General features: G+C 28.9%; 1 protein-coding gene and 1 long non-coding RNA gene across 4 annotated transcripts; one reads left to right on the top strand and one right to left on the bottom strand.

Moving 5' to 3' along the window:
* Positions 1 to 277: 277 nt before the first annotated feature.
* Positions 278 to 14,690, bottom strand: LOC114119209 (uncharacterized). Its single transcript, XM_027980701.2, has 13 exons — positions 14,594 to 14,690; positions 13,974 to 14,100; positions 12,657 to 12,808; positions 12,189 to 12,440; positions 11,417 to 11,617; positions 10,239 to 10,401; positions 9,526 to 9,572; positions 4,161 to 4,287; positions 2,867 to 3,018; positions 2,405 to 2,656; positions 2,110 to 2,325; positions 1,570 to 1,726; positions 278 to 715 (listed from the first exon to the last, which is right to left on the bottom strand). The coding sequence occupies exons 1-13, from the start codon at positions 14,646 to 14,648 to the stop codon at positions 637 to 639; spliced, it is 1,980 nt and encodes a 659-aa protein (XP_027836502.1). The 5' UTR covers positions 14,649 to 14,690; the 3' UTR covers positions 278 to 636.
* On the top strand, positions 5,643 to 9,999 carry LOC114119214 (uncharacterized). Of its 3 annotated transcripts, none has more exons than XR_007605179.1 (4): positions 6,252 to 6,852; positions 7,344 to 7,458; positions 8,089 to 8,193; positions 9,856 to 9,999. It is a non-coding gene; the product is annotated as an uncharacterized LOC114119214 (long non-coding RNA). The 3 variants fall into 3 exon arrangements; XR_007605178.1 differs by having other exon boundaries at positions 7,344 to 7,486; XR_003592005.2 differs by lacking the exon at positions 7,344 to 7,458 and having other exon boundaries at positions 5,643 to 6,277.
* Positions 14,691 to 19,479: the final 4,789 nt, after the last annotated feature.

The following is a 19,479-nucleotide window of genomic DNA, read 5'->3' as shown; positions in this document are numbered from 1 at the left end:
AAAACTGGCTTGGTTGTACGATTTCATGATAATAATATTTATAACACCATTGAAGTACTAGTCAAAAGTGCCAGTCACTAGAATTCTACTCAAAGGACAACAACAAAATATAACAATGTATGTAAAAACGATCAATACAAAATTATTCATGTGGGTCATATGGCTATTTATTTTATAATACGTACTTACATACTGTCATAATTTCTGATAATCAGAACGCAGTATGAAATTATTTAATTATGATAAGTCTCCTGAATGTATTAAAAATCAAACGATGTTTCATTATAGAATATAGGTATTCAAATTTATTAACAACTTATATAAATAAATTCATTAAATATGTTTAACAAAAATAACAGAAAATTAAGCCATTTACTTTAAATAACAATCATAATAAATTACATTAAAAATCATAAATAATAACACAATTATTAATAATAATTCAAATCGATTTACAATACGACTAAAATATTAGACTCCTTGAAATATTACTTAAAATTATTAATAATTTATGCTTTGTACTAATTATAAATCAAAATTGCTGTTAATCTTAACTTGAAATGTTGACAAATCGAATGTCTTTACTGCTCGTTCATGGTTTCTGAACGTCATTAGTGGTATCAAGAGGACATAATTTTAGAGGTCTTCTTTTGGTATTTCGGAAGCATCGAAAGGAGCCTCACCTTTAGTCCTCAAATAAAAATCACCTCTCACCCTGATAATAATATAAAACAATAAAAATTTTATTCGAGTTGTGTTTGATGTTCTAGTTTGATTAGTTACATTAATATCAAGTATATGTATTATTTAAAACTGAAAATTTTAGTTTGTTTATAAATTTATTGTTATTACACTAGCTATTATTTTAATTATCTTAAAATATTTTACTATTACCTACTTAAATTATCATTATTCATTTTTTTCCTAACATAGCTTTTTTTCAATAAATATTGATAACATTGTTTACTTGATCAAGAAACTTGCACAACGTACATTAAAAATAACTTTATAAGTCGTTATTATATATACCTATTAAAAAAAAAAATAATAACATGGGAAAATTTGTTTATGGATATTTAAATTTTCAAATTCAAATGTGGACCCTAATGAATATTTAAACAAAAAATAACGATTTTGTTATAATTTAAAAAAATATTAATTTAGATTTGACACTTTTTTTCATAATGTAACAGTGTATTTTTCTTTGCACCTTTATGCACAATGAAAATTTCAAAATATTTATATTAATTTTAAGTTATTTATAGTTTTATAGGTAGTGCACTGGTGGTATTAATTTAAATTAATAATACAATTTGTTTATTGTATTATTATAATAATATTGAATATTATAATGAAGATTTAAAATACAACATACCCAATCAAGGTGTTTAGTATCAAATTATTATATAGTAATTTTTATATTTTTAATGTGGATACGAAAAACTAAAGATAGATTCAATACATATAAAACATTCTTTATATGATGGGTATTATGTACATATATATAATATAAGTTATCTAAGAATTACACAATAATAATTAAATAAACGTATTGTGGTTTCCACTAACTTAGTTGAAGTGCCGTGTCCCATCGGCGTTGAAGTGTTACCGTAGCACTTTTCTTCTACGTAATCATTCCAAGATTTGCACTTGACCGCCATCATCGAATTGGCATGGTAGACCGAGTCTTCGTACAGCATGTATGCCCTAGAGTGACTGCAACCAACTGCATACAAGAAACAATTGTCAGGTAAAGTCAAAACAGCATGATTGTTGATTGATACTATATTATATCCTATATCTCGGTATTTTGAATTTTGGTGGTATGTGTAATTACGAATCTAAGGTCCGTTTCACATGGACGCGTATCGTACGCGCGCGTTTTTTGTTCACATTAAGTTTCTACTCGCCACTCCGGCGATGGCGGGATTCCCTCGCCGGTATGGCGCGTAGTATTTTATACTTCTAAAATCCTATTTTAATGAAAAACACGTTGGGAGTCAACATAAACAACGAACAATAAGCCAATAAAATTCAAAACTATCTTTCGCAGTTAGTTTTTCCAAATACGTTATTATTTTAGAGTTTTCATTTGTCTTACATACTCACCGAGTCCGATTATCCTTTCAATCTGCATACCGTCGTAACAGCCCGATTGAGGTACGGTGCCGCCGTTCGGGAAGAAGTCTGCATGACCCGCCGAGTGATAAATACCCGTGGAACCACCGGATGTGTGGATAATGTCAACAAATAGAGCGTCAGTTTTTTTCAGTCCTTTTTTCTGCAACTTTGCAAACTCAAAGCCCGGTCCGGCCGGATCGAGACCTAAGACAAGGCGTTATTTTCTAAATTCTCATTCGAATATCAGTCGTAGCACAGTCATATATCTGCGATCATTGCTTACCCGTTATCCGGCCGATTTTTCCCGACTTTATCAGAGACCCACACACGCCAGCAATGTGGGCCCCGAGACTGTGACCGATCAGATGTATATCCTCCGAATTCATTATACCGAGATCCACGATATTGTCCAACACCTTGGACAGTCTGGCACCTATTTTTGATGTCATCAACATCGGCAACATGTAATTCCGATTTCCTGCTATACCACCCCAATCCACGGTTATCACGTTATATCCTCCGACATTTATGTAAGCTGTTTTGAAAAATATCAAATACATATGGTATTATTCGCATAATGCATTAAAATATGAGTGCATCGAGATAACTATGTTTAAATGTATAGTTAGATAGATATTATGCAGCATAACAAAAATTAATATCAGTACCTATATAAATAGTAATGTATTGCGTGTTCGTAACAAATCTTTAGTTAAACATTTTTTTTTATAATTATACATTTTACCTGTTTTGATACAAAACACGCCATCCTTGTGTACGATAGAGTCGAGCCATCCATGTATGATCACTTTTAAAGGCAAATCCGGAATCCAATGTTCTAATATTTTGTACTCATGATCGAATTTTATTTTTATCGATTTGTCGTCACCAAGATTCCTAAAATTGAAGGCCGTAATTAATCTTAATTTCTAAGTCGATTTAAAAACTTTTCTCATATTATAAACATTATATTGTTATATTTTGGTTATTTGTACTACGTTTAACTAGATAAAAAGTCATTATATAATTTGCATCATTTAAATATAATTTAAAATAATTTTTTTTTAACTTATCTACTAACATTTCAGCTAATAAAATAAAATAAATATATAAAAATTAGAAATATTTTATTTCATTAATGATTAATCAATTGTTTATGCTATTAATAACTATTTATTTCACATTTTATGTACTTTAGCTGATCGGTAAATTTAAAGGTCAATTCCAATAATTCAAATTTAAAGTGTATCTCATATTATATAGTAATATGTTGTTTATTTTAATTTTCAGACATTGCTTAAATTACCAAAAATTAAATTAAAACACGTAAAAAAATACCATCTCCTTATTAACTGTTTACAGTTTCAATTTAATAATTTAATATTACCTGTTTATTATAACTTGCATTCTAAATTAAAAATGATCTCAAGTTCTGTCTTTATTTTATTTTAAATTACCTATAAATTTTAATTACGAATACACCATAAGTCCATAACTACATTTAATGATGATGTAGCATTTTACAGTTTGTATATATCTGAGCCATGAAAACTCTGTTTTGCCTATTCTTTCTACAGATTTGAACCTCTATTTTGGCTAGGTACTATAAACTTAAAATATACTGATTTTCAATCTTTGTTAGAATTGCATCGAAATCAATCGAAGTGTTCGGCATGCTTATTCAATAGTCAATCTAATCATTATTTTTTCTTTTAAATAGTATATGATATTATATTGCCACTCAGTTCAAACATAAATCACTTATTGCATTTTACCTTAATCAAAAATAATATTAATGATTGATTTGACATTGAGGTTGTCAATGAAACTGATATCCTAATCTATATTTTTTAATATCAATGTGGCTGAAGATGGTCAATTATGTTATTATAATAATTAATTATAATACACCAAGTCTATCTATAAAGTATAATAAGACGTAATGCGTTTGTTTAATGGAATTTTGCTCAGTACTATATTCATTTATACTATTACTGATATTATTATTATTAATATTATTACATTGCGGTATTACATACGAATTCCAATATTGGATGTCCACATTTTTATCGTTGACGGACAACATTTGTATGTATTTTTGATCAAACCCATCCCATCTGATGACCGCTTTTTGTACAAAACGCATAACACTCCTCACGAAACATGCTAGATAGGACAAACATACATAAAACACTAAGCAAATGTAATACATAATATTATAATATAAATACAAGTATACTATAGTATAGTATAGTTGTATTACTATATACACAATAGTTCGGTTGAGTCGGTTAAATATTCGATTCCTTAACAGGCTTTAAGTTTTTTTAATGTGTCTAAATACTGTAATTTATACTGTAGATGCATATACGTTCGGCGCGCGATACATTAAAGGGAAAAAGTCGAAGTCGCTAATTTTCTGAAAATGAAAAAAAACACATCGTTTTTATTTTGATTACGTGGTGGCTTTTTAATTGTAGACAGATAATATTTAAAAAATAATCAAATAATGGTCAAATTGGTTTATTTGTATTTTACTCTAATACCGTCCATAAAAATTTGAACATGGTTCAAAATTCATGTAACCCATAATATACCAACTAAATTGTACCATAATATAAAAATAATATGGAAGTGTTTTCTTCAATCCAAAATAATACAAGCTAACAGAATGAAGTATTATCGTTTATGAGAAAATACAATGTAGACAATGTAATAGACCATGTGTATGTGTTTATCTCTATAAATTACTCGTTTTAAATACATTTTTAAATTATAGTTTTAGAAATTGAATATTGTATAGAAGTGTAGATGATGATTAATACTTAAAATAATTAATACTTAATAGTTTCTTACAGGTTACATACCTACCTACTTGTTTTTGTTACGTTTGTGGTCCCAAACATTAATATATCAAGTGGTGAGGGAAGGGAGTTGATTTCAAAAATATAAAAACAATTAAAAATGATAAATATTTTATTTAAAATTACACTTTAATGTAGTTTTTCTTGTTCAATTGACCATTTAACTATTCAACCATATAATAAATTGGGAGAGTTTCGAAGTTTAGAATGTGGTGAGAGGGTGTATGCACAGTGCACACATTCATTCAATTGACGAGTGTGTTTTTTGTTCAATCATATTATGGGCCACCTCCCTCTCCAATTTAAAATTTAAATGATGCCACTGTAATATTGTTATACACCCCACGAACCAAAAAGTCAAAGGTCTATTGATCTATGTGACGACTATGTATAATATAAATTGATTACGATGTTTCGAAACGATTATGACCATGACCTATTTCTTTTCGTTCCGTTTTACCGATTTACCGTTGTTCTGTTGGACTACGAGCACAAGGATCGTCGTGGTGATGTTGAGCAGCAGCAGCGTTCGGCGCATTTGGCGAGGCGATAGCAACAACTTAGTGTTCGAAAATCGAATACGATACCATTTATTTCTGCGCGCGTAAAAGGTGACGGATTTAGTCCTAACAGCACACGATCGGTTTCGTCGTTTCGAACATATTATTACAGTTTACGACGTTAATTTTTTACGAAAAAAAAAATGTATAATTGTTTACACATTACACCGCACGCCCGTCGGCGTAATTATTGAATTACGGTTCGACGGTCTGTGTTCTGCACAGTTACAGTATCATTGTGTCGTCAAACTTAACCTACGGAACAATGGGATACAAGTATAAAACACATTCGAACGATAAATTATTCCATTATTATTATTATTATAATTACTATTGCAACGTATTACGCCTAAATCGGTACGCACATATTCGGATTCTACGCGGTACGACACATTTGCGTGCGACGTGTGCGACGTACACAAGTAATGTTTAGTAAAGTACGAAGCGTATATTTCATACATCATCACAATGCGCAGAACGATTGATAATAATATAATAATTACAACAATTATTATTCCGTGGTATTTTCTGAACTCGACACAATATAGAAAAACGCCAACGCCAACGTGTGGTATAACGGTGTGAAGTTCGGGTGGGACGCGATCGACGAAATACGTTCAGCTAATTTTCTTTTTCCGATACGACCGTTCATCGTGTAATTGTCAATAATAGGTATGATATCAATAAGAATGATATTACACCGTCCTCGTGGCACCGATGAAATGTAAATAGGTGAGTAAGCGATAAAAATATATAACGAAACAACGAACTGTAAAAATGAGAACCATCCGACTGTCCGAGCGTTGGACTTATCAACGATACAGTTAAGGAGGCCGACTGTCGAGAAAAATATATTATTATCATAATAATAGCTGCAATAAATTTGAAATTAAATGGTCCGAGATAGACAGCAGTGACTATAATGCGCGTTAATTATCTAAATCGTTTCGACTAGGTACGGCAATCATCGATGTATACGTTCGTACAACAGTCGTTATAATATTGTTATAATTATTATACATTTCGAGTTGTAGCAATTATTTTTTAACTAATTAGCGGTGCTATTATCATTTATTGATTGGTATGTGCGTATGAGTATCAACACATTTTAAAAATATTTATGATTTAGTAAGACTACTTCAAGTATGAACCTCGAGTGTTGTGATATTACAATATAATATCTCGAAATGCCAATGTGACATTTAAGTGTTTGATGAGGGCGTTATATGGGACCGCAATCATTTAAGTATAATTTTTTTTATTTTTCATTCATTTCATCTCAGATAGTCAAATTACATAAACCACAGGTAATACGGGTATATGCAATATATTCATTATGTAAAAAATTTTTAAATATTTGGATTTATTTTTGTCATAAATCATAAGATAATCATATACAGTATTATATTAAATGTATTTTTAAAATAGCAAACTGTAGTCAATAAAATTGTATTTAAATCATAAGCAGCGAATATATAAAACGTTCACTAATTAATAAATTGAATGAAAAATGCTCGGATTAGCTGCAGTTAGGGTATCTACAATAAATTAATCGATTGATCTATTAAGTTTTATTATATTATTTTAATTATTTTGTTTGTTTACATCCTAACAGATATTAATTTTAAGAATAGTTATTTGATTATTCTAACTAAATATATAAAATTACAATTACAATATCAAAAATAAATTATATTATTGACTATAACATTCACTGCGGGAAAAGTGATCAAGACTATAAGCTAAATTAAGAGTACGTATCATTGATTGTAATGGATGATTGAACCTATATGTTTAGTAGAGTGGATGGGAACACAAAATGAGATAGAAGAGAGCAAATCGGCTGAATCGAGAGATTCCTCAAGAAGTGAAATTAAAAAATAATGATCAGCCTCAGTACATCCAGAGCTATGGTAAGCAGGTGAAATATGGATGAAATAAGTGAGTAATTGCGGATACGATGTTCGAGTTTTTATTTGTTAGCAGCATATGAAAGAAATCTGTTTTATACTCGCTATAATCTTAGTTTATCACACACTAGGTATGGGTGCCATATTCTAATATTTCTATTCACTATCCTATATTTTAAAATAGAGCAAACTAATGATAAGAGTACGGAGACAAGACCTAGTTGACAGATTGATGATCGTATATTTAATATATACTAGAGTTATTTAGATTAGAAATATTTTACCTAAGAAAAACATTCGTATTTAGAACACTCAAAATGGTGAATAAATAAAACCTGTATGATACATGTTTTTATTTTCGCGAGAACGATTGAATATGTAGGTTAACGCCGAACAATTATAATATTATGTCGTCAATAATCTTTTAGGCCGGGGCCATATATAGCGGCTCAACTGCTACGATTGGTCCCCGGCTTATTATTCTGTCCCAATGTACCATAAATGTAAAAATTGGAAAACAAGTTTTCCTCTCATCAGAATACATAGTTATATAATACAAGTTATTCGTCAACAAAAAATAATTATCTTTATTTTTAGCTAACTTTCTGAAAACGGAACATTTCACTGTTTCAGTATCCCGAAAACAACAAGATAGATAACTGAAATCAATACGTCATATGGACACTTTGTTTTATCTAACTATTGAAGCTTTTCGTTAACTACCAATGTAATATTACTGTAAGTATTTCAATGATATACCTATAATTCTTATAGTTAATAATCGTGTTTTATTTAATGGAGTAAATTTCCGGTGTTGTTTCTCTTGATTTCGTGACAGCAATATTGACTACAACGCCTTATGTTATGTGTTAATGTTTTTAAAATAATATATAATTACTTGCGGAAACGCTTAATAAATATTAATTAAGATTTTAATATTTATAACTTAGGAAAAATTGAAAAAATCAAAATACAGTTTATTCCCGATAACTGACGATAAGGAGGATAAAATTTCTTCTGGATATAAATGACACGTTTATTATAGGAGATTCTTTAAATAAGAAAATTAGTTTCGTACTTTCGTCATTTCTTATTAAAGTTCCAAACACGATGTTTTAAAATCTTATATATGAATTGATCTACTCGTATATATTCTTATAGTATTTTAATGTGTAATAAGTAATAATAATATATAATTTATTATATATATTATCACAAATTAATAAAAGTTATTTATTTATTCATTATAATTTAAACGGTTAAGCTCAGTAACAAATTTAGACATCGTCTAGAATTACAATAATATTTTTTTATTACGTTCATAACTAACCTATGACCAAATTACCGCTATAAAATCGTAAGAGCGCTTTGATATCACTAGTGAAAAGTTGTCTAAAGTAATCTATTTATATATTTTTATTTTTTAATTCGTTATAGGTACATTATAATTTTTGTAATAGGGGGTAATAATATTGATTTATTTAACAATCATAATGATAGGTTAGGTCATCGATTATCATTATTAACCAAGTAGAACGGGAGATGATATTTTGCGCCAATTTTATTACTTGTGATTTGTGCCACGAATAGGTACATAAGTACATTTAAGTACGTATGTTATTTGTGCCAAAATATAAAAACATAACATGTATTTTGCGCCACACTTTCAATAATATTCAATTCATCAACAAAATAAAATTGACAGAAAAGGCTTAGTTTCGTCATTAAGCTATAAGTATAAAAAAAGGTGAGTAAGCTAGGTATTATAAGTAGCTAGGTATTTTATTTCAAAAATTATATGTTATATATATTACCTAACCAGTAAAACTTGAATGCAGCAGCATTTTATAGTACCTATAAAGAGTTATAATATCGTTCATTAATTGTCTTGAGTTAAAAAATTTTAATAACCAACATATAATATTATATGAATAAAAAATATTGTATTTATTACCTATACCTACAAGTACTTATTATGTGTATAATATGACAAGCTTTGAAGCATGGACATTTCCCATACAGTGTATATTAGTTATATAAATATTAAATATAAATAAGCTTAAATAATACCAAAAGGACTCGATCCATTGGTCTTCAAGTAGAAATTACCCCGAACACTAGAAAATAGCAACATTAATAATTAGAATTATTGACACACTACAGATACAATCAGTATAAAAAGAAAAAATAATTTTCATAACAAAACACGCTAAATAACTGTTTTTTGAGTAACTATTTCGATTTATAGAACAGTTTAACGTTTATTATATACGTATATATTATATTATTTAATCTAATTTACTTAAAATAGATTTTATGTATATAATTTATTGTTATTCCACAATATATATTTTTTTAAATTTAGATAATTAGCTAAGGAATGTATGTTTGTTATTGTAGGTTTTTAGAACACGTGTTGGAAGTATGTGGAACATAGCTAGTAGTCACCCATCCGAGAGTTAGCAATATCAGACAGTACTTGACCGTAGCATTCTTTAATGATTGAGACCAAACACTACGACTTCGCTCCATATTCCCTCTCTCATTCCGTAATAGTCGTTATCAAAATGGTTAACATTTCGCTATGAAAAATAGTAACATTGATTATAAAATATAATCAATGATATATCAATCATATTATTTTTAGTCCAAGATAAATACGTCGGTAGATTTTAAATGTTTATAATTCTTGCACGAAAAAATTGTTTTGGGTGAATAATAGGATTAACGATTAAAAATAAATTATTTGCGGTTGTCCGACAGTTTTTAAGATGTATTTTTACCTAGTATACTCCCCTGCGTCGTGTCCCATAAAAATTTTAATGTTGTTTTCACATTTGTTTGATTTAAAGTCCGACCACGAATCACATTGTGTTGCGACTAAAGATCTTCTATAGTACACAGAATCTGCATAGAGTTCATACGATCTCGAATGACTGTTCATTACTGTAATCAATTCAACAATAGTTTAATAACTAAAGAGTATATTTTAATGGTATTATCTATATATCTATAGCGCAACCAGAGGGATCCCCCCGTTTCCAGACCCCCCCCTCTTGGGTCATACATATTATAACGAGCTAATAAGATAATTTTTTTTATTTATTTAAAATAGAATAATGAAATTTTATATAAGCTGTTGTTAACAGCAAAAATAATAATTTTGTGATAAATTCGTATTAAGATAACAAAATGTATTATAATTGATAATAAAAATAGTTTGAAAAACGTTTCATAGCGATCTGAACATCATTGATAATGTTAATAGAAGTGAAACTTTAAATTCTCTATGCTATCGTGTATGAAGAGTTCAGGATATAATATTATGATGATTAATATTACTATCAACAATTAATTTTATTCGTTATTTCAATTAAATTTAAACAAGTAATTTGTTATAAAAATATTATTTATTAATATAAGTAAGTAATTATACTTTATTCTACATTAACTCTAAAATACTTTTAAACATAATTTATATTTTTATAAATATATATTGTATTGTATTATAGATACCAGATTTTTTTTCTTTAGTTAAAATGTGAATGGGCTGTGGGCTATTGGGCTCTTTGAAAAAATTCTGGTTTCGCTACTGTATCTACGGTTAATTTGTCAATATTTAAAAGTATCATATGAGTCGTGATACATACTCGTATACATTACATTACATTATATGTGTAGTGTGTACATTGATGTAAATTTGATGGATAAATTCATTTATACAATTTATTTTGTGTACATATCTAACAGTTACCATTTTGGCATAAAATTAAAACATATTGTGTGTTGCAATAATTTGTTGGATTTTATATTATTATTATTATTATTTTTTTTTTCTAACATCAATTATGTAATTAATTTGAACATTGTAAAATTGTGTGACACTGCACATAATTAAACAAATTATCGACGATTTTTTTAATTAGGTACTTAGAGTAGTTTGATAGGGGTAAGTACTTACTGGAGTCTAATATTAAGATACCACATCCCGGTTGTGGCGCTTTTCCGCTGTTGGGATGGAAATCGACGTGACCCAAACTCTCCTTACAACCTAAAGTTCCTCCAGACGTATGTATCACGTCCACAAACTCTCCATCGTCTTTATTCAAGTGTTCTTTCTGCAAAGGAATAGGCATAAAGCCCGGGCGGGCTGGATCCAGGCCTATTAAATTAAAGCAGTACAAAATATTATTACGTTCACGTGCACGGTAAATATTAAGTTTATTCAATGATTATCTACATACATTTTAATAATATAAAGGTACTTATATTACTAAAATAAATGAATAATTATTAAACACTAGATGTCTAAACTTATGGTAACAGTGTATAGGTTTAATAAACAGTAAACACTGCCGTATGCCGATCTAATATAGCGATACACGCACAATAAATATTTCACTAATAAAATAACTGTTATCAAACCCAAATAATAAACAATCATTAACAACATCAAACATTGTAATGTGTATAGGATCAAATAGATATTTTTCGTTTGCCAATTAAAAAACCAAAATTAACATTTACTTAGAAATGGATTTTAATTATTTATATAGAATAATAGTTATATATACACTATACACGATCTAACCTTTTTTTACGTATGGTATCGGAATTGGGGGGGGGCGGTACTGACGTCAATTATTTCACCCCCCCCCCCAACCCATCATTTATTAATATTTTAAAATATACATCTTATATTTAGTAAATTTGGTTACGTTCAGTTTCCTCACCAGTGATCCTGCCAATTTTCCCCAGTTTAAAATTAGAGCCACAAGACCCCATGACGTGGGCACCGAGACTGTGACCTATTAAGTGTACGTCTGACGGGTATATTCCTGTGTATGCGACCACACGTTCAAAAAATTCAGCAACTACAATACCCACGGATAAGGTCAGAATAGCCGGTGTGCTATAAATAATATCTTTTGAGATATGGCTCCAATCCACCGAGAAAACGTTGTACCCTCCGGTGTCGATATAAGCTGTAATATTATTTAAACATAATGTCAACTACCATTATATTATATAGATTATGTATATAATATATAATATAAGTAAGTAATAAGTATAGTACAATGTTTTGCTTGATAGGTAACCAACTCGTAATTTATTTAATTAATTATGTTTTATATTGTGATTCTTCTAGGATATCATAATAAATCGTGCGTACGATCATCTAGTTTTAAAATACGACTTACCAGTTTTAATGGTAAACACTCCAGAGCAATTATCGTCAGACGAAAGCCATCCGTGAGTAATGGCTTTTAAAGGGAAACCGTCAATCCAATAATCAAGTACACTGAATTCTTTACCGAATTCAATTTCTATTGGCCTATCATTTCCAAGAATACTATTTGGATAAATAAATAGTCCATTAGGTATCAATTTAAAAATAAAACAATGATAATACATCTAAAACTGAATATTTTTCAATTTCATAATAGATTAAACTTCTAGAAAAAATAAGTATGATAACTAATGATATTTTATTTATTTAATAAACCTAATTCAAAAATTATATCTTATAAAATGATGACAATATACTAATATTGAATTGGTTTTAACAAATTTCATTTGAAAAACTAAACAGTATTTAGTGTGTGGAAGGTAGCATTTGAAATGTAGTTTTAAGATTTATTGAATTTATTGCGGTTAGCATGACCTGTTGAAAAACTTAATATACTAACATATATAAAAATTAAAAGAATGGAATGGTTTGGGCACGTATGGAGAGCTGATAAAGATATCACAAAAAAGTACTAATGGAGAACATACACAAGAAAAGACACATAGGAAGACTACGAACGAAATGAAAAGATGCAGCCGAGAAAGAAATCAAGATATTGGGAAGGAATGTATCAGTAGATATGGCATAGAACAGAGAAAGATGGAGATGATTACTTGTTCCAGCTCAGTCCTACAAGGACCGTTAAGCTAAAAAATAGAAGAAGAAGAAGAAGAAGAAGAAGAAGAAGAAGAAGAAGAAGAAGAAGAAGAAGAAGAAGAAGAAGAGACATGACCTGTTGAAACGACCAAGTCTTATTAATATATGTATAAAAATTGTACCTATAACCATAAAACTTATATAAATCAGTCAATTTTCTAATTCAATAACTGTCAACTAGACAAAAGTCTATGTCTATGTCTTATCGAGTACCAACACATTATTTTAACGAAATAATGAAAATTTAAAATCAGCATCTCGTCCCATTTTAATTTTTTACAGATTTTTAAGAAAACCTATTTATTATAATAAAATAAACATTAAGCACTATGTATGAAAATCTTGGAACTTGACTTCTAATATAAAAAGTCATATAAAATAAAACTACAGAACTATAAATGAAAAAAAAAACGTTTTGAAACATTTCTCGTTTCATTTGGAAATTACAGTATGGAAACTTTTTAAATGTGTTTAATTTTAATGTTTTATTTTACTGTTCAGATGGTTTAATTGACAATTAATAGTGTGTACAAACGAAACACAACTACGCCAAAGCGTATGTTATACGTACGAGTTCCAATAGAGGAAAGTCAATTCGGATCCATTGACAAACCTTTCTTTAGTATTTTCTTCTCGGGAACTGTCGTTGGATTCATTCGAAGTATCGTCGTCCGTTCGATTGAATATTATTAACTGAGCTAAAATGTGAGAATTGTAATAACAATGTGTAATAGTAAATATTAAAAAAAAAAAAAACTAATACCGACAAATACGGAATTTTCCGAAAAAAAATACTAAATGATTTTTTTAATCAATATAACGTAATATAACATATTAGATGAGTTTTTAATGTGTGTTTGTATAATATGTATTATCATACATAAGTAGTTTTGTTCAGATCGATAGTAATATGGTTGTCAATTCAGTGGCTATTTTTGTGTGTACTACGACACACTTTGTGCACTACAAAATTTTAAATGAGTATTGAGCACTACGAAAAATGAAAATGTGCACCACCTTTATAGTACTATATAACATTCTACAACCACACCTTGGACAAATTGATAGTAACTATTAACTAAGGTCAAATTTAAAATATATGCACTACCTACAAAAAATCAAAAAAAATATCAACTGGTTGTCATACTCTACTAATAAGGTATGTACGACTTTATATCCTGTTATACAAACCGTGATGGATCAACGGGACCACAAACAACAGTATTGTTGCAGTGGGGACGTTCATTTTATTACTAAAACGAAAATGTATGGCACTAAATACGACTGCTATGTGACCATAATATTATATATAATGGACCGTTGTACTTAGCAAACTCGCTTGTTGATATATTATTAATTATTCAAATTACATATACTCACAAGCATATGTGATTGTTTACATATCTTGTGATTATTGTTAATTATCGGAAATTATCGTATATACTATATCGTATATATCTACTTGCGTATGTCTGAATAGTCCCATTAATTGTCGTAATCAACCAATCGACCTGTATAATAGGTTGCAGTTGCCAAAACATACCGACCAAACAAATTATTAACAATATAGCCTAAAATAGGTAACCTAACCTTGGAGTACCTATAGCTATTATATTGATCGATTGCAATAACCATAAAATAGGTACATAGTCTAGTTAAGTGATCAATGTTATAAGCATATGGTGTGTGTTTATATAAATCGTTGATTTTCGTACACAAATTTTATTGAAAAAGTTAATAATATATTTATATGTACTTACCTTACTAATGTAAACGTAGGTAATCACATCATCGTAACTCGTCATGTATAGTAAAAGTAGATTTATATTTCCATAATGAACGTTGCGAACGAATAAATTATAAAAAACCATCTAACGACTCGTAACCAATTAAATGCATAAATAGTGTTATTCATTGCAACACACAAATGTAAGTATATGTATTGGTAGTTGGTGCACGTTAGTCGTTAGAATATTAGATATACAAAAACAGATTATAGAAAAATAAGTAATATCTGATTATCTATGTTATAAATTACTATTGTTTTGGCTTTTAATTTAGAAAACACATTTATGCTAATCAAAAATATTATCAGTCGTCCCAAATCTTAAGATGTTTTAAATTTGGTTTTCTAAACATATAAACTATGAGTCGTATAAACCACGTATACGATCTTTAGTCTTTAGATAATAATATATGATATTTATACTCTTCAATTCAAATTTTTGGTATTTTTAGGAGACTTTATGTTGCACACTATATAGATGATTATATCTGGAAATCAAAGACCAAAACCTAAATTAGCAAGTATAAAACGACAACTTCAAATACAAAATGTTATTGAAGATAAAAATAATAGAAATACTATCGATTTTTTAAAAGGAATTTCCTACAATTTAAATTAAAATTTTTTTTTTTTAACATTCATATTTATTATTTTATACATCACATTATTATTATATGCATTTTAATATATTAATACAATACATATTATAAATTTAACTTATAAACAATTTATTTATTTATTTTTAGGGTTCCGTACCTCAAAAGAAAAAAACGGAACCCTTATAGGATCACTTTGTTGTCCGTCCGTCTTTCCGTCCGTCTGTCAAGACCGTTTTTCTCAGGAACGCGTGGAGGTATCAAACTGAAATTTCTATATGATACTCAGGTCTACTGTCCCTGGAAGCTGTAGAAAAATCAACCATCTAACCCAACGTAATCAAAAGATACAGCTATTTAGGCCGCATATTTCCGCAAATTTTCGAAACTCGCACGGGAATCAAAACCTACAGGGTACTTCCCGTGAACTTAGAATCTTGAAGTTTCGTACGAAGTCAGGTCTTATAGTACAGATATAGGAAAAATTACGAAAACCATAAATTTTTAGTTTCATCATATAAAAATAAAATATTTTTGACAATTTTGAAAATTTCAAAGTTACTACTTCTTATCTCATCAACGCGTTGATAAATATAATTGTAGTTACCGCAATGTCCGCAACTTAACTCTATATATTGAGAGGAGACAACATTTTTCAATCAGCTTGTTACAATAAAATATAACACGCTGAATTACCCGTCGTTGCCGGGTTAAAGTATAAAAACATTAATAATAATTCAGTAAATTTGATAATATTTTCAAATTCTTATTCATCTGTTAAAACATTTTATAATTCGCCCGTGTGTAAAAAAATTACCTCCCCGTCACCAAACTTCAATATCGATTTTAGAATGAATCCCCAAAATGGAATTTCCACATTTTTTCATCCCTAAACATGTTTCCGTTAATAAACACTAGCACTACACGAAGTAGTACAATTATAGATAACGTTTTTTCGAACTTCAATGTTCAATGTGGTACTATTCATACCTTTTTCAGTCACCATTTACAAATCTGGTTCAAATTTAATTCTTAATTAACATTTTTGTACCAGATAGTGACTAAAAAACTGTAAAAAAATAACTTTGATAAAAAAGCTTGTTAGGTATATTATAAAATAAATGATAGATGTTAATATAAAATGAAGGATTACTGGAACGATAAAGATACCTTTGTCATTAATTTATGATCCTCCAGCTTTTCATATTTTAATGTTATAAATTTCATTTTGCAATAAAAATACCATAATTATGACTCGATTGTCGTGTTGGTTGAACTTTTACTTATATACCTACAGGTTTGTACGGAACCCTCGGTGCGCGAGTCCAACTCGCACTTGACGGGTTTTTCAATATTATAAATTCGGCCCTTTCCTCGCTATATGAAATTCGGCTCTCAATTATTTCGGCTAGATGAAATTTTGCCAAACGACGTCGACTCTTCGGTATTCGGATTAGTGGAATTCGGCCTTATGTACCATACCCACCATACAAAGGTAAAGCTAATAAGGACAATACGTAATCGTATCGCCCTTCCCCCCACACGTTGCATATTCGGTACAAGTATGTGGATCTTTATTATTATTCATTATATTTAAATTACGGAGGTCAACATACAGTGAATAAACGTGGATTTAGGTATAAAATTACTTCAATGGATAAATTCACTTTTATAAAATTATTTTCGCAGATCAAGATGCAACACGTTAAAAAATAAATATTATTACAACCTCTAGTAAATACTAAATATTCAACAAGACGTTTTCTGCATAAAATATTATCAACCATGAAACATATTGCATCTTTAGGTAGCAAATAATTTTATTGATGACTTGGAATCAGTAAATATTTTGTAGTTTATTGTCACTTATTATAAAATCAACTACTAACTCCTCCGTGTTTTGTTCCGCACTTGTAAAAAACCGTATGTTTTTTCATCGTAAAGGCCCCTACCAACCTATCTTACTTCTGAAATAATCTTCATTGCTAGTCCATATTAGGCAAGATCCAAATGATCTGATAAAACTGTTGTCAAGACATTAGTCCTGTAGAGAGATCGTATATTCCAAGTTCGTTAATCAAATATTCGTCCAATGATGAATGTTTGGTTGGTTCATAACAATTTTGTTTTTATTTTGTTTAGGATTGTTGGCGCAACGTTAACTCACATAAAAAAAGGTTTCTCCACCACATGTAGTGCAGGAAAGTGTGAATTATTATTTTAGTGACTACCTACAAACCTGAGTCGACGTCTACTGTCCTTCAGGCCACCCGTCCAAATAACTGAAGTCCGCGAGATTGTTACACCCGTTACCCAAGTGGGTACTTCGTGCGGTGATATATTTATACTAAATATTTAAAAACATATATTTAATGATTTATTTGTTTCTATTTAATACAATACAAATATAAAATACATTATTAGTAGTTTTTACTAAAAGAACTGGACTTTTGAGTTCTCAAGAAGTATTTGCCTCTAGCACTAGAAATTTTAAAAATTGTATTAGTTAGTTTAATGAAAAAAATACGCTTGCATATACATAAGTCTAAAGAAATATACTATTGATCGTTCTAAAGTCACTTTTTTGACATTCAATTTGTGAATAATTACTACATATTATCTATTTTAAAATTTTAATCACAATGCATGTAATCGATAAAATATAAAATAAAATCATGAAGAATGTTTGTTTTAAATATTGACCATTGTTAGTGTACCACACATTAAAATATTAAATTACGTTTTATACAAAATTTCATCTTTTGCTAACTGTTATACCAAACCATTTTACGAAGAAGAAATTTACATAAATTAGATAAAATGAGATTGGATAACGATAAAACACTGAACTGTTAAATCATTGGTAATTATTTAATAGTAAAAAATAACAATTATCAATTTACCTAGTTGGTGTTCGTGTCCCATAAATTCAGTAGGGTTGTTTACACATAGTCTTTTTTTAAAGGTTTTCCACGATGGACAACTTACCCCTATTAAAGATTTACTGTGGTATGGAGTCTATATAAAGTTCATATGCTTTTGCATGGCTGCAATCCACTGAAATAAAATAAATATTGTATAATAGCACAACGATTGTATATAATTGACCAGTTACCCAGCTATACATTTTTAGCCAATGTCAACCAATAACCATTCGCATCAAGGGCACACTATTTTATCATTTAAATAATTTGGTCTATTAATTCTGTGATATTTTTTATATTGGTACTACTGTTTACTATTTTAAGAAAAGGAAATTTGTTTAATGCACTTATAGATATAAAAATAAAATATAATATAATTGGTGTTCTATCCAGTCAATCAATCATATTTAATGTTAAAATATGCTTGGATTAGATTAGAATATTAGATGATTGCTTGATTAATTATTTAATAATTACCTAACTATTTCTAATCTAGTCATTTGGGTTAATTTATTATTTAATATGACTAATATAGGTCGTAAATGTGGAACGTGTTATTGTGTCACAATTCGAATATTCCAAATTAAAAACTTTTTCAAAGCAATTTATACCGCATGCAATAATATTTATACTACAGTTCAATGATTTTCGGTTGAATAATTTTGTCCTTTTGTAATATGAAAAAAAGCTTCTGTTGCTTGATGCAACACTTCCTATACCTTTTATCATCAATATAATTCAACCTTACAACTCAAATTATTTTTTCAGATT

The sequence above is a fragment of the Aphis gossypii genome, chromosome 3 (assembly GCF_020184175.1).
Source record: "Aphis gossypii isolate Hap1 chromosome 3, ASM2018417v2, whole genome shotgun sequence".
NCBI classification, from domain to species: Eukaryota; Metazoa; Arthropoda; class Insecta; order Hemiptera; family Aphididae; genus Aphis; species Aphis gossypii.
Note: the sequence above shows the minus strand (reverse complement) of the source record. Positions and strands in the feature narration are given on the sequence as shown.